This window comes from Osmerus mordax, chromosome 18, assembly GCF_038355195.1.
Source record: "Osmerus mordax isolate fOsmMor3 chromosome 18, fOsmMor3.pri, whole genome shotgun sequence".
In the NCBI taxonomy this organism is placed as follows: Eukaryota; Metazoa; Chordata; class Actinopteri; order Osmeriformes; family Osmeridae; genus Osmerus; species Osmerus mordax.
Window position 1 is genome coordinate 8,312,120 of NC_090067.1, and position 13,677 is coordinate 8,325,796.

At 44.4% G+C, this 13,677-nt stretch overlaps 2 protein-coding genes across 5 annotated transcripts; both read left to right on the forward strand.

The window, feature by feature from the left end:
- The first annotated feature begins 287 nt into the window (after positions 1-287).
- On the forward strand, positions 288-3,711 carry ncdn (neurochondrin). Of its 3 annotated transcripts, none has more exons than XM_067256139.1 (6): positions 288-338; positions 599-821; positions 946-2,214; positions 2,307-2,551; positions 2,638-2,853; positions 2,967-3,711. In XM_067256139.1, the coding sequence occupies exons 2-6, from the start codon at positions 612-614 to the stop codon at positions 3,529-3,531; spliced, it is 2,505 nt and encodes an 834-aa protein (XP_067112240.1). In that variant the 5' UTR covers positions 288-338; positions 599-611; the 3' UTR covers positions 3,532-3,711. The 3 variants fall into 3 exon arrangements, with proteins under 3 accessions (XP_067112240.1, XP_067112241.1, XP_067112242.1); XM_067256140.1 differs by having other exon boundaries at positions 295-342; positions 604-821; XM_067256141.1 differs by having other exon boundaries at positions 320-334.
- Positions 3,712-4,486: 775 nt separating this feature from the next.
- On the forward strand, positions 4,487-12,752 carry tfap2e (transcription factor AP-2 epsilon). Of its 2 annotated transcripts, none has more exons than XM_067256154.1 (7): positions 4,487-4,531; positions 6,659-7,099; positions 8,982-9,036; positions 10,936-11,167; positions 11,780-11,898; positions 12,039-12,177; positions 12,491-12,752. In XM_067256154.1, exons 1-7 carry the CDS (start codon positions 4,487-4,489, stop codon positions 12,750-12,752), a joined length of 1,293 nt encoding a protein of 430 aa, XP_067112255.1. The 2 variants fall into 2 exon arrangements, with proteins under 2 accessions (XP_067112255.1, XP_067112256.1); XM_067256155.1 differs by lacking the exon at positions 4,487-4,531 and adding an exon at positions 5,433-5,459.
- Positions 12,753-13,677: the final 925 nt, after the last annotated feature.

The following is a 13,677-nucleotide window of genomic DNA, read 5'->3' on the forward strand; positions in this document are numbered from 1 at the left end:
ACTCTGCTCACCATCGACCAGTCTGTCGTTATGGTCTTGCAATACTTATAGCCACCCTATCATTTTCATAATCACTGCATACAACCACCATGATAAAAGTTTAAATTTACTGTTAGTAATGTGACTTTTGTTTTGCCACCAGAAAACATGAACGTTCACAGCACACAAAACAACATGGCGCGGTCACTCTGCAAAGACGTTTATGATGATTGGTTTAGGATTAAATTTGGACCGTGTTGATTGGTTGCCACGCCAGCTGTTTTGACAACTGAATTCCGAGAAAAGCGTGAGCAAGGCGACGAGTTGTAAGAACGAGATCTTCAGAAAAAAAAGCGTACGTAAGTGAAATATTATGTTACTTACTATCATTAGTAATATTAAATAGCTAGCTATACATATGTAGCTACCTATTTATGTAATCCACACTGTGCTATATCGGAGATCAGATTGGCTTCACATGTCACAGGTATTAGGCTATCTAGCCTAGACAGGCTATTGCTAGTATACCCTGGACTGAAACTTGGGAAAGGTAGCACACTTTCAAGTTTAACTAATAACTAACTCATCTTTCAAATCATTCTACGCATCTATGAAACAGGTTAGCTGTGGTGATGGCGGAGGGTACCCAAGTAATGTGTTCAGACAAAAATGCCAGTGAGCGGCAATCACCAATCGAAAAAGGAGGTGGGGAAGGCGAAGAGGATGAAGGGAAGCCGGGAACGAGCAGGCTGTCTGCAGCACAGAAAGAAGTCCTCGATCGCTGTCTGCACGCTCTCACCCATGCCAAAAATGACAGCCACACTCTGGCCGCTCTCCTTCTGGTAAGAGTTACAACCACCTGTTTGTGACTACTCTCCAAAACAAAGCAGAAATGCATCGATGCAAAACTCCTCCTGAGAAATAGTAAATAATAATTGTGCAAAATCTTTCCACTTGTCTCTGTAGATTACAAGATTGTGTCCAGCCGGCCAACTAGACAGCACAACTCTTAGGCACATCTTTGAAGCGGTGGGGCTAAATCTTCCAGCCCGCCTTTTGGTGACAGCTGTTGGGGGTAGTGACAGCTCAGGCTTGCCCCGAGAGGAGCTGCTGTCCCTGGGTACAGCTCTGCTGGCAGCCCTCAGCACAGACCCAGATATGGCAGCCCACCCCCAGCTCCTTACCACCATCCCTCTGCTTTTGGGTCTGCTGGCAGAAGGGCCTAACTGGAGCCCCCAGAAACAAGCCCAAACCTCCAACATACCAGAACCAGACCAGGGAAGGCAGAGTGAAGAAAAGGCCCAGACAAACTCTACACAAACCTCAGACATCACCAAAGAATCTGACTCTAAGAGGACATCTGCATCTACTGACAGCGGGGATCAACCAGAGCAGAGTGCATCTGGAGATGTGAAGACTGAAGAGGCTGCTGACAATGGGGCTCCATCACCTCAGAGCTCTTCTCCATCGAAGCTGGATAAGGCCCTGGCTGCAGACTGCTACCAGGTCCTCACCACTGTGTGTGCTCTACCCCGGGGCCCAGAACAGCTCCTGGCCAGGGGGGCTATCCCAGCTCTGTGTCAAGCCCTGGACCGGGACCAGACCATGAGCCATGAGAAGGGGCTTCCTCTCCTGGGGTGCCTCCTCTCCGGTAGAATCAAGGAGAAAGCCTGGAGCAAATATCCCAAGGAACTTCTCTCCCTGCTGTTTAAGGTCTCCAAAGTCTTCTGCCAAGCCACAGACCAAACCCAGCTGGACATGTGTGCCCAGCTAACCCAGTTCCTTCCCCCAGTTTCAAGAACCCCGGAGAGCGGGGAGCTGAAGAGCCTGGTGGTCAGTTTGTGGGCAACCCTTAGACCTATGATACAGGCTAAACTAAGTCCGGCCCAGTTGGGCCTGGTTCTAATCCTCTGTGGGTGTCTGTTAGACTTGTATGGGTGGGAGCCGGTGGGCCCGCCTAAGTTCTGCTGCCTGCTGGTGAACCGGGCCTGTGTGGAGGTGAGGATGGGCCTGGAGGAGCCCCCGGGCACAGAGCTAAGCACAGAGCTGCAGCACACCCTCACTGCCTGCTATCGCATCATGGAGGCCGCCATGGAGCAGGCCTGCAGCCAGGGAGTCTCCCAGATCGAAGCCCAGCCTCAGAGTGCCATCACTGGGCTCAGTCTGCAGCAGAGTAGGCAGGTCCTGAAAGTGCTGGAGGAAGCCTTCTCTGCAGTCATCTATCACCTGCAACAGGTGAGAGGTCATGGAAAGCATCAGAATACTGTTCAGTATATTTCAAAGAATTTCTTGACAATGTTATGACAATTCATTTATCTTACCTCCAGGTAGATGAAAGTCGCTATGGTGACCCCTTTGTTTTTGGCACGTTCCGTTCCCTTTGTTCATGGCTCGCTGAGGAGACTTCCTGTCTGAAGGAGGAAGTGACTGCTCTATTGCCCTTTCTGATTGGCTATGCCAAAAGTCACTGCCAACGGGAGGGCCAGGATGAGGGTCTGTCCAGTTGGATGTCAGAAATGGCTGTTAGTGATAGCTCACAGGGAGGAGCCTGGACGGGCAAAGATCCTCTAAGGTAGATTAACCTATGTATGGATCATATTTATGAGCCTTGTATGTTCAGTCATTCAACCAACACCTATATCCCACTTTTTCCACCAGGTATCTGCTCCCAGCTCTTTGTCATCTCTCAGCAGAGGAAGGTCCCAGGAAGGTGCTTCTGACCCTGGACACCCCAGCCCTACTGGTGGCCTATCTGTCCCAGGGCTGGAGTATCCTGAGAGGGAAGGCTGGGATGTCCTCAGCCCGGGACCCCAGCATGGAAACAGCCTGCTCCGCCCTGCTCAACTTTGCTGTAACAGAGCCAGAGAGAGTCAAGTAAGACACACACACAAACTTCTCTCTCACTCTCACATGCGTTCTCAAACGCACACACTCATTTTGTGGACTAAAACAGCTCCTAATGCTCTTCTAATCCTCTCCATTTACAGGAAGGACTCGTGTTTTAGAACTCTAGAGTCGCTGTTAAGTGAAGCACTTCCTATCTTGCTGTATAAACCCCGTCTCTTAGTCCTAGCAGCCAATTGCTGCACACTTGGGCTTATGATTGGCAGGCTAAAACCTGCACCATCAGGCTCAGTGGGAGCAGATCAGAGGCGGTTTATCTCCTCTGCATTGCAGTTCCTCCGTGGTGCCCTGGACTCACGATCCAGCCCTGGCCCAGTAAGAGTGAGCCCTGCCTGGGAGGAGTGGTGGGAGGAGGCTGGGGAACTGTGGAGACTGGGTATGCAGGCCCTGGGTGGCTGTGTGAGGGCCCAGCCCTGGATTACCTCCCTGGTTAGAGAGGAGGGATGGCTCCACCACATCCTGACTCTGCTGGTCACTTGCAGAGCACTGCCTGACCCCCACACACAAGGGGCGCTAGAGGAGGCGCTGTGTGCCATGGTGGACCAATGCCCACTGTGTCTGAAGGAAATCAGTGGCCATATGAAGGGTAATGCCAATGGGGCCCTGAGTTCAATGGGAAACCTGAGGAAATTGATGGAGACAAAATGAAACAAAAATTGCCAACATTGTCTTTTGGAGATCGACAAGGATGACTGAATGCAAGATAACACAAAGAAACTTTTTAGCACCAGTATTTCTCTGATCATTGTTTATATAACGATTTCTGAATGGATGAACACAGCTGTTTTACATTTGTATAAAGAAAATAATTTGAAGCATAATAAAGAGTAATTTGTAGTTCATTCGTTTATAACTATTTACATTAAATCAACACGTTTTGAGAGTGCTTCTTTTCCACCACAAGATGTCACTCTGACTTCAGACTGTCTGCTGGTGACCATTATGTCAAAGGACAAATGGTTGGCACTGAATTTTATACAGAATTTGCAGACATCTAAAATGTTGTCTTTTATTTTATTACATTGTAAGCCTTTGCATGACAAACATGAAAAGTCGTACATGTTTTAACACCTCTGCTAAAATCAGAAGGCGTTCTTTGTTTTTTTTTTCAGTTTTGCACATTTAGGCCTTTCTTCGACAATCCAGTCATTTTTCCAAAATGTCCTATAGGTTTCAACAGTTTTTACAGGTTTGAATACACTTTCATTTCGATTAATTGAAAATCATAGCCTAAGTCTACCTTATTGAAAATAATGTAACATTTCAAACATTATTTATATCAGTTGCTTGTAATGATTTTATCATAAATTATTGACTTATAGGTCTCAATCGATTAGGCTAATTAACAGACAACGGTACAAAGTGTCGCTAATATGAATTCATAGTTATTAATATTCCAAACATAGCTGTCTATTGAATGATCGCACCCTACCCTCGCACCCCTCCCCTAACTCTCGTCTTTCTTTCATTGTGACTGATCCACAAAACTCCAGCATCGTCTTTAAAACTAACTCACTTCTCACGCTACCTTCAGCTTGCCTCCATCCCTTTATCCTGTGTTGATCCAGTGACCCGGACGGCCTGCTTCACCGTTATCATCATCATGCTTTGGAAGTCTCGAAACAAGACTGAACCTTACAGCCTGCAGGTAACAATAATGGACAACTGTTGAAATCGATACTGTTAATTCATTGGCTATCATTTATTAAACTTAATGAGTGTAGGCTATCTATTACTCTTGTGATGTAGGCTCATGATAATGATATATAACTTGTTGGAATAATTAAATGCGATAGGCTAAATAACACTAATTAGTGAAACTACAATTGATTTAGAAACAGAAAAAATATAGGTTCCTTCACTCCAAACATAAGCCAGCAAATGTCTTTGTTTTTTTTTAAAGAAACTAAAAATTGAAAGCATACAGTGCATCAAAAAAGTCTATGTCAAATGTAGCCTATACGAAAAATCTTTTCAAAATTTTTAACAAGTGACATTTGATCTCATAATGCGTAAACGGATTCTTTTTTTTATCATAGTAAAAAATAGGATGTGAGATCATTCAGAGAAATGAATCAGAAGCTGTTATATAGAATAGTATATCTGTATTTAGAAAAAATATAATTTTCAAAGCTCAGGTTTGTTAGTTTATGCTAACGTTATAGTAGTTAAACAAATGTAGAATTGGTGAATGAATGAGTGTAAGAATGACTGAATGAATGTATCTCTTTAAGAAGTGAACCCCTCCACCCCCCGACCCCTCCCCTTATTCTGTTGAACGCGTTCAGAAACCTATAAGTAGTGCGCGCATGGAGAATATTTAGGACACTTTCTGACTGAGCGCAACAGTAAAGACCGTAACTGCACGTGCGAGATCTTGACAAAGGGAGACGTTCCAAATAACAGAACAACAGCAACATTTTAGCCGTTTTCCTTTATGGATCGAGTAGACAGATGAAAATAGCCTGGATTATAACCCTTTGGTGACATCGTTTAGACGTTGACAGCATCCACATCCAATATTCGAATTTGGGTAACCAGCAGTCCAGATGCTAGTCCACACTTATTCGGCTATGGTGAGTGTCGGAACATCCGTTTACTATGCAATATCCTGCTACATTTAGCTCTCGTAAAGTCTTGTCATATTAGATTTAACTTTCTCTTGAGTAGAGCGCACAGATATGTGACGTTGAGTTCGCACTCGCGGCGCTCGCAGTCACAATCAGCTGTCCAGTTAGATCGCCTGGGTATGCGGAATGTCAGACAGAGGGAAATCCAAAGGCATCAAAGTGTCCACTGCAGCCTAATGATGATTCAAGAGGGCCAGCTAAAACACTCTGACACTGAGATGACAAACCATAATTATTTAGAAGATGCCCGTTTGCTTTATAAATGTTGAGGATAATCAAAAACGAGAACTGTTTGAAATAAATAAAGGCATGTTCAGTCTATTTTGGTGGCTAATTAATGTGTTATTCATTTGTAGCCCACATATATTATTATTTTTATTACTATTATTGTTAATAATCATAAAAAAAAAAATATATATATAACAAAGCGATGGTTACTTTTAAATGGGCGCTCATTCGTTGAGAATAAGGGACAATGTTGCAACACAACTAAATTGATCGGTGACCCAGCTTCAGAAAATCGAACTTAAATAGACAGTGAGAATGCAGCCTGGATCATGTGGAGATACTGGGAAAAACAATCCTAGATCACGAAAGTATTTTCGCAAAAAGTTGATTGTAAAACGAAACTCTCAAATTCAATCTGCTTTGGAAAAGTTTAGTCACAGTTTATTAGGCTATTGTAAATGAACACTTTTGGGATAGATAGGCTAATTTACTACTATAGCCCTTGGGGGACTAGACGTCCCGCATATTAGCTATACCTGTCCTTTGTTCTCTATGGGCTCCTGTAGGTCATGACCTTGGTGACACTGCCACTCGCGATGCCAGGGGCACCTGCTAGGCTCTGCCATTACGCATGAGATTACGCCTTTAGATTCTGTGATTCACAGTCATAGAATTCTTGCATTTTTGAAGCTGAATATGCTACTTTTTAGTTTTTTAGTAGGCTAAATATATATCGGCTATTTTACGATAGGCCTATATACTTGATACAAAATGATAATAAGTTTGAAAGATTTCCTAACTGTACAGTGGTTATTTGGAGTCTGAGATCAGCTGTCCAACAAATTACGTGAACGTTTGAATTGTTTTAGACATTAAGGTAGAGTTGGACTAACGCAACTTTTTTGTCGAATACGCAGGACCGCGCAGACGGACTGACCGGCTCCTCGCCGAGTGGCCGTCTATCGCAACTCTCCTCGCTGAATCAGGCAGCATATTCAACGGCACCACCGCTCTGTCACACGCCGGCCTCCGACTTCCAGCCCCCTTACTTTCCTCCTCCATATCCCCAGTCTTCACTCTCATACTCCCAGAGTCAGGACTCATATTCCCACTTATCGGACCCCTACCCTTCCATCAATTCCATCCATCAACACCAGCAAGCGGCATGGCACTCACAGCGGTCACGGTCAGATGAGGGGGGGCTCTTGTCACAGTCACACCGGGCTCTGAGCCTTGACCCTCGACGGGAATACCCCGGTGTTCCCCGTCTTCTCCACGGATTGGGGGAGGGTGCAGCTGCACTAGGAGACGGTCCTCTCGGAATGCACATCGGACATCATGGTTTGGAAGACATTCAGGTGGGTTTTTTTCGTTTCCAGCTCGATCTGAGATTGTGTGTAAAAGTCCTGTCCGTATGAGTCTTAGCGAGCACCTGCTTAAAGCAGGTTTCAAGTTGATGTTAAATATGAATATCATTCGATAACAATTTATTTCAAGTTTAATATTAAGATACCAGAAAAGTCCGTGTAGAGCCCAACATGTTCTCTTGGAGAACATTTTAAACATGATTGTGCACAATTAGTCTTCTCCATGAAATTTCACCGATCAATTTGCTAAATTAATAGGCCTAAATAAATAAATAGGCTACTATAACATAAAAAGGGACAACAATTATTATCTAAAATTGAGCCTAATTCTTCGATCTAATTTTCCACGGTCTTGTGCATCTTTCCCCAGTGGCACTTCAAAACGGTCAAAGTGGCAATTATTGCCTTGATGGATATACAGGCTTAATCATGTTAAACAGAATTTCTGCTCCAAAATGACAAGGGCTTGTATGTCTTGTTAGTTTATAAATGAGTTTAGCCTACTTCTGTGGTGCGATAATCCTCGACGTGATAGCCTACATTACAGGAAGCTGCGGATTAATTTAGCTATCATATTTTCTGGCTTTTTTTGTGAACACAAATCCTTTTATGCAGGGCACAAACGAATGGATAAAAATGCGTAGTTTAGGCTATACGAAGTGAATACCTAAAATCAAAGATTCTCCTATTAAAATTTTAAGATAGCTAAATTTAAGATAAAAGGCTAAATGTATCCTATTGCAACAATGAAATAGAATCAGAAGATCACATTAACCGTAGGCTACCCATTTTATTGGCCTACTAGGGTATTATATAAAAATTATGACAGAAATAACTGCCAGCATTTTCATTTAAGAAGCAAGCTCAACCAAGGCGTATCCACGTTTATATTGTAAAATGAGCACATTGTGCCATGTTAAGGTATTCTTTGCCTTGTAATTTAGAGAAAATAATTGTTGCTATGGAATATTGAGTAGTCAACCACGCGCAAGCAGGTGCAGAAGCAGACGTGTTTGTTCAAAGCATCCTGCCTCCTTCAGAAAATCGAGGCGCAACCAATTGATTTCCGCGGTCATTAATACAAAAGAAACACTTACTCAAGCTGCAGCCAAGGAGTCATCGCGGGCATGTTGGTGTTAAATGCTGGCTCTTGACAGAACGTTTATTTGATAAATGGATTAAATTCTATACGTTTGAACTGCGCAATAATTCCTCCACAATAGAGGTAGGCTATTCATTGCATGAGAATGCTATCGTCCGACACATGTAGCACAGATCTAATGCATGCAACAAAGTTGTTTAAATGTTTATTGAGCTGTACGTTTGCCATGTCTTATCACATTTGTTAAACAGAAGCCTTTATAAGGTTTACACTACTCAATTGAAATGTAGCCCTACATCAATCTAAAAACAAAATGTTAGTAATAATTTGTAATTTATTTCAATTGAATACATTAAGTACATTAAGCACTAGTAAAATATTTTGAACATGATCAATTTGAAGTGTCAATTATTGGGGAATACTTTTAATCAGTAAAATGTTACATTTGTTATACTGTTCCTATAAAATGTTTGTTACAATATATAGAGGTAAATACACTATCAAGACAGTCAACATTCATCGATGCCTAGCAACTCGCTTCAACAAAATACGTTTAAATATGAAGTTGTATTTTCTATTATGGATACAGTTGTTATCATAGGCTACTTCTATACTCATTGGTGCTGTAGGGTGGGTGTTAATGTGCTTGGCCCTGACAGGGTCATAGAGAGAAGGGAGTGGGCGAGGCGGCGGGTGAGGTGGCTGGTGAAGCGATGGGTGAGGCCCCGGTGATAAGTGATGATGATTGTCCGTTGTATCTACCCAACACAGGGAATGGAGGAGGGATCAGCCTTGGGCATCCTCGACCACTCTGTCATTAAGAAAGGTAAGAGATGGAAGAGCTCTGGAAATATATGTGTGTGTGTGTTCGTGTGTGAGATAGAGAGACATCTCACACACCCACACACACCCACACACACACACACGCATCACACACGCACACACTAAAAATAATTCTGTTTTGCCATTTCATTTGAAGTCAAGAAGTCCTCTAATACTCGGCTGCAGACTTCACCCTAAAGGCAGTCATTCTTAATGAACTGTTCATGGTCATATGAGCGAGGGAAGAGGGGGGATTAGAGTGAGGTAGAGAGAGAGAGAGAGAGAAGTGGGGCAAAGAAAGTCGGAGGGAAGGAGTAATGCATGATAAAAGAGGAGTTTTGGGGGAAAAGTCAGCATATGATCACTGTAACATTACCAAGTTTGAGTGAGGCGTCCTTACAAGACACAGTTCAGAACTGTGAAACACAGCTCCCAGTTACAACAAAGAATCCCTACATGAAGGAGGATGATTACTAATGTACATGCTGCCGTCGTGTTTGGAGTGAGTGACGCTCATTGCGATCATTTGCCAGGATTGAGAAGGTATCAATTACAGCGTGTCCTCACGGACCTGGATCAGAGAGAACCGAATGAACCTAAAGCCCATGTGAATTGGAGGATCTAGAAAGAGAGAGAGAAAGAATGAACGAGAGAGAAATGAGAGAGATGTGGTGAACATAGAGGTAAAGAGAGAGAGATAGGGATACGGGAGAGAGAGAAAAAGAAGAATAGTAAGAGGAAAGAGGGAGAGAGAGCTTAGAGGCCCCTGCTCCATGGCCAGGCTGTCTGGCTCTGAATGGAGGATTGTGGGAGCTCTGTTCTGTCCGGGAATTGGTGCTGCACAGCGGGGCGCACGCCGCCCACGGAGCGCCGGGGAGAGCCGGCATCACAGAGGCATCACAGGCCTGACAGGAGGAGAGATAATAACACTGCTACAGTGGTGCTGTTACTGAGGGAACACACATAGCCAAGATTCTATGGCAGGCGTACAGATAGAGAGAGAGAGAGAGAGAGAGAGAGAGAGAGACAGAGAGAGAGAGAGACAGAGAAAAAGAGGTAGCATAGGTTTTCTAAAACAGACAGATTTGTGCATGGATCATACTCTCTCTTGTTTACACACACACACACACGCACACACACACACACACACACACACACACAGGAATAGGGAAGGAGTTCATTCAATCCTCTCAATTCAGATGAAAATTCCAGCCCACACATCATTGGCAGCAGTCATTGTATGATTAGTGGGCAACACCAGCTAATCTCATGAAAACAAATTAACGGTTTTAAAAGATGATGTAACAAAGATGCTCAAGCACAAATTAAAAAAGCCAGAGAGACTCTGTTTTCCATGTCAATGCAAATCATTATTAGGAACTGACTGGCAGTTTAATTCTTAATCATTTTCGAAAGGATTGCTTTCCCTGAACGCAAAGCCATTTACCAAGTGAAGGTAAAACCATACAGATTTAACTGATGTCATGTGCTTTGTTTCTACAATACAATGTTTCACACAGTCCAAAGCAAACCTTAAGGACAAGAACTCTGACTGTTTATATCTGAATTGTATTCTTGAGATTTAATTTAAATTGGGGAGGGGGTTGAGGGGTAGTGACTATGAACAAATAGAGGTGAGAAGATCGTCTATAAAAGAGATCTGTTACTTAAAGCCACCTGCTGTTCTAAAATCAACAACAACAATGTGCTAGGATTATAACAGCGTGAGACCGAACACATTTTGTCACTGAATGTTTTACTTGTGTAACTTAACAACCCTCATGGTTTCAGGGACAGTGTTATAGTGGCATTTATGGTCTGAACATTTTTGATCACATTCTTCAACTTCTCGTCATCCATCTCACATTTCTGTTTCTCTCCCCCTCCCTCCCTCTGTCCTTAGTCCCCATGCCATCCAAGCTGAATGGCTCGTCCCTGTCAGCGTTGTCCCTCAGTAAGGAGGGTCTGGGGATGGGCTCCGTGTCCAACCCAGGGGAGGTGTTCTGCTCCGTGCCCGGGCGTCTCTCCCTGCTCAGCTCCACCTCCAAATACAAGGTGACGGTGGGGGAGGTGCAGCGGCGGCTAGCCCCGCCCGAGTGCCTCAACGCCTCCCTGCTGGGCGGAGTCCTGCGCAGGTAACTGGGGGTGAGGGTTGTTGGTGAGGGGTGAATCTTTAAATCCTAAAACATAGATACGCAAGGATGAATCTAAAGATGTAGGACTGAGTATTAGCCTGTAGCTGTAGGAATCAGGGATTTCTGTGTTTAATGTTCTGTGATTTCTGTGATTGTGCTTATGTTAATCACAATCAGTAGTTGAGCTATTGCCTTATTATCTGTTCATGTATCCTGTCTTATTATTCATTTATACCTATGCAGCCCTACTGTAACCTATATTATGTTCTGATGATAGTCACAGGTCCATGATGTATTTATCTGCCTGATTGAATAACAAACACCTGTTTATTATCTTAGTTTTTCCCTTTCTACTATGAATGAAGGAATACATATAGACAGAATATATAAACAGATAATAGCTGAGCTACTGATTGTGATCAACATAAAAACATAAGAAATCCCTGATTTCTTCTACACAGCCAACCAACCAGACAGGAGGGCAGGCAAGCAGCCATAGAGGATCAGTGATTTGTAATGGCACCACACAGACAGGTTCTAAGCTGCTCTCTCAACCCCTTCCCCCTCTCTCCTCTCCTCCCTCTCTCTCTCTCCACTTTTCTCCTCCCTCAGGGCAAAGTCAAAGAATGGTGGCCGCTGTCTGAGAGAGCGTTTGGAGAAGATTGGGCTCAATCTGCCCGCCGGGCGACGCAAGGCAGCCAACGTCACTCTTCTGACGGCCCTTGTAGAGGGTAAGAGGCCTACAGTGACACACACAGCAAATGAACATGGGGGAAAAATGATCTAGCAAGCAACTATAAATTAACCTTTTTTAAAACACTTCTTTTAGTTTGTTACTTGAAAATTGATTTATCCACCTCTCTGTTCGTAGGTGAGGCGGTTCACCTGGCGCGGGACTTTGGGTACGTCTGTGAGACTGAGTTCCCTGCCAGAGCCACAGCAGAGTATCTGTGTCGGCAGAGTGAACCAGAGCAGCTCCCGACTCGACGCAGCATGCTGCTGGCCACCAAGTGAGTGAGAGCTCTCTGTCTGGCGCCTTTATCTCTCCTGTCCCTGTCCTGTCATACCAACATATATACTTCAGAGAACACCATCTCACCTCACATTTGTCCATGATCTGTGAAGGAAAAACCTGCAGCCTGTGGCCTTAATACCTCTACTATGCACCATGCATCCCACTACATCCATCTACATCCTACTACATCCCTCTAGATCCCACTACATCCTACGTTCAGTTTATACACAGTGAGGATCGGACTGTATAAAGCTAGCCGTATTAGCACACGTGCTTCCCTGCTGACCCCTACTCTCCTCTTTCCTCAGGGAGATCTGTAAGGAGTTTGTGGACCTGATGTCCCAGGACCGTTCTCCTCTGGGGGCGGGACGGCCCAACCCCTGCCTGGAGCCGGGGGTGCAGGGCAGCCTCACCCACTTCAGCCTGCTGACCCATGGCTTCGGCACGCCGGCCATCTGCGCCGCTCTGTCAGCCTTCCAGAGCTACCTGGCGGAGGCCGTCAAGATGCTGGACAAGGGAGAGGGAGGAGGGAAGAGCCACCATGACAAGGAGATGAAGCACCGCAAGTAGAGGGATGGAGGACAATAGAGACGGCTGGCTTGCTGACTGATTGGATGGTTGGTTGACCAGTTTGCTGATTAGCTGGTTGGCTGACTAGTATACTGGTCGACCGGCGGGCTAACTTGCCAGCTGAATTGCTGGCTGAATCCCCCTACCCTTTTTTCCTTCAATCTATTTATGAAAAGAGGCCCAAGACTGAACCTCCACTCTGTTTGGCAGAGGGAGGTTGTGGCGGCGTTTGTACTGTATGTGTGTCCACCACATCATAACACGCCACCTGGTGCACGACACACGGACTCCTGCCAGCGATTTTTCTCCCTGGTTTCTAGCACATCAAACGTCCTGCTGCCAGTATAGAAAGGTTCTTATCTGACAATGTGTTCCTGTTATTTATGACGTTCAACCTCCCCCAACTGCATTTCTCACCTCGATTCTCCCTCCCAACCACTGGCTCTGCAAATGATACGACCCACCTGACTGTCGGGACCAGACCCAACCATGGAAACATTGCTGCACACAAGAAGCCATATCCAGAACTACAACCCATCCTCTACCCTGCTCTTCCTCATATGAACTTTTAAACTTCTCAAGTTGCTTCAATAGGAGGGGTGGATTCTGTAGGATTCTGGGTGATGATGGGTAATTGACTTTTTTGGGTGGGCATGGGCGGGAGACGTGTCAAAGGCAGCTAAGGGAGATACTTTTCTTTTTATGAGGGGAGGGTAAATGTTGGTAAATTAAGAAAATGACACAAATCATTTTGTACTTTCTGTGTATGTTTATTATTAATGTTATTACTGTTATTATTATTGTATTACGGCATAAATGTAATATATTATGAAAGAATAACTGATGTGTGTGGTTTGTTTTATCGCACACCTCTGTAAATGTAGTGTGGAGCTACATGGCCATGTGTTTGTGTTGAAGCAGACTT

Coding starts and splice junctions, on each gene's coding strand:
- ncdn (XM_067256139.1), top strand. CDS start 612: ATGGCGGAGGGTACCCAAGTAATGTGTTCAGACAAAAATGCCAGTGAG. Junction 822..945: donor CTCTGGCCGCTCTCCTTCTG/GTAAGAGTTACA, acceptor TTGTCTCTGTAG/ATTACAAGATTGTGTCCAGC. Junction 2,215..2,306: donor TCATCTATCACCTGCAACAG/GTGAGAGGTCAT, acceptor TCTTACCTCCAG/GTAGATGAAAGTCGCTATGG.
- tfap2e (XM_067256154.1), top strand. CDS start 4,487: ATGCTTTGGAAGTCTCGAAACAAGACTGAACCTTACAGCCTGCAG. Junction 9,037..10,935: donor CCACTCTGTCATTAAGAAAG/GTAAGAGATGGA, acceptor CTCTGTCCTTAG/TCCCCATGCCATCCAAGCTG. Junction 11,899..12,038: donor TCTGACGGCCCTTGTAGAGG/GTAAGAGGCCTA, acceptor CTCTGTTCGTAG/GTGAGGCGGTTCACCTGGCG.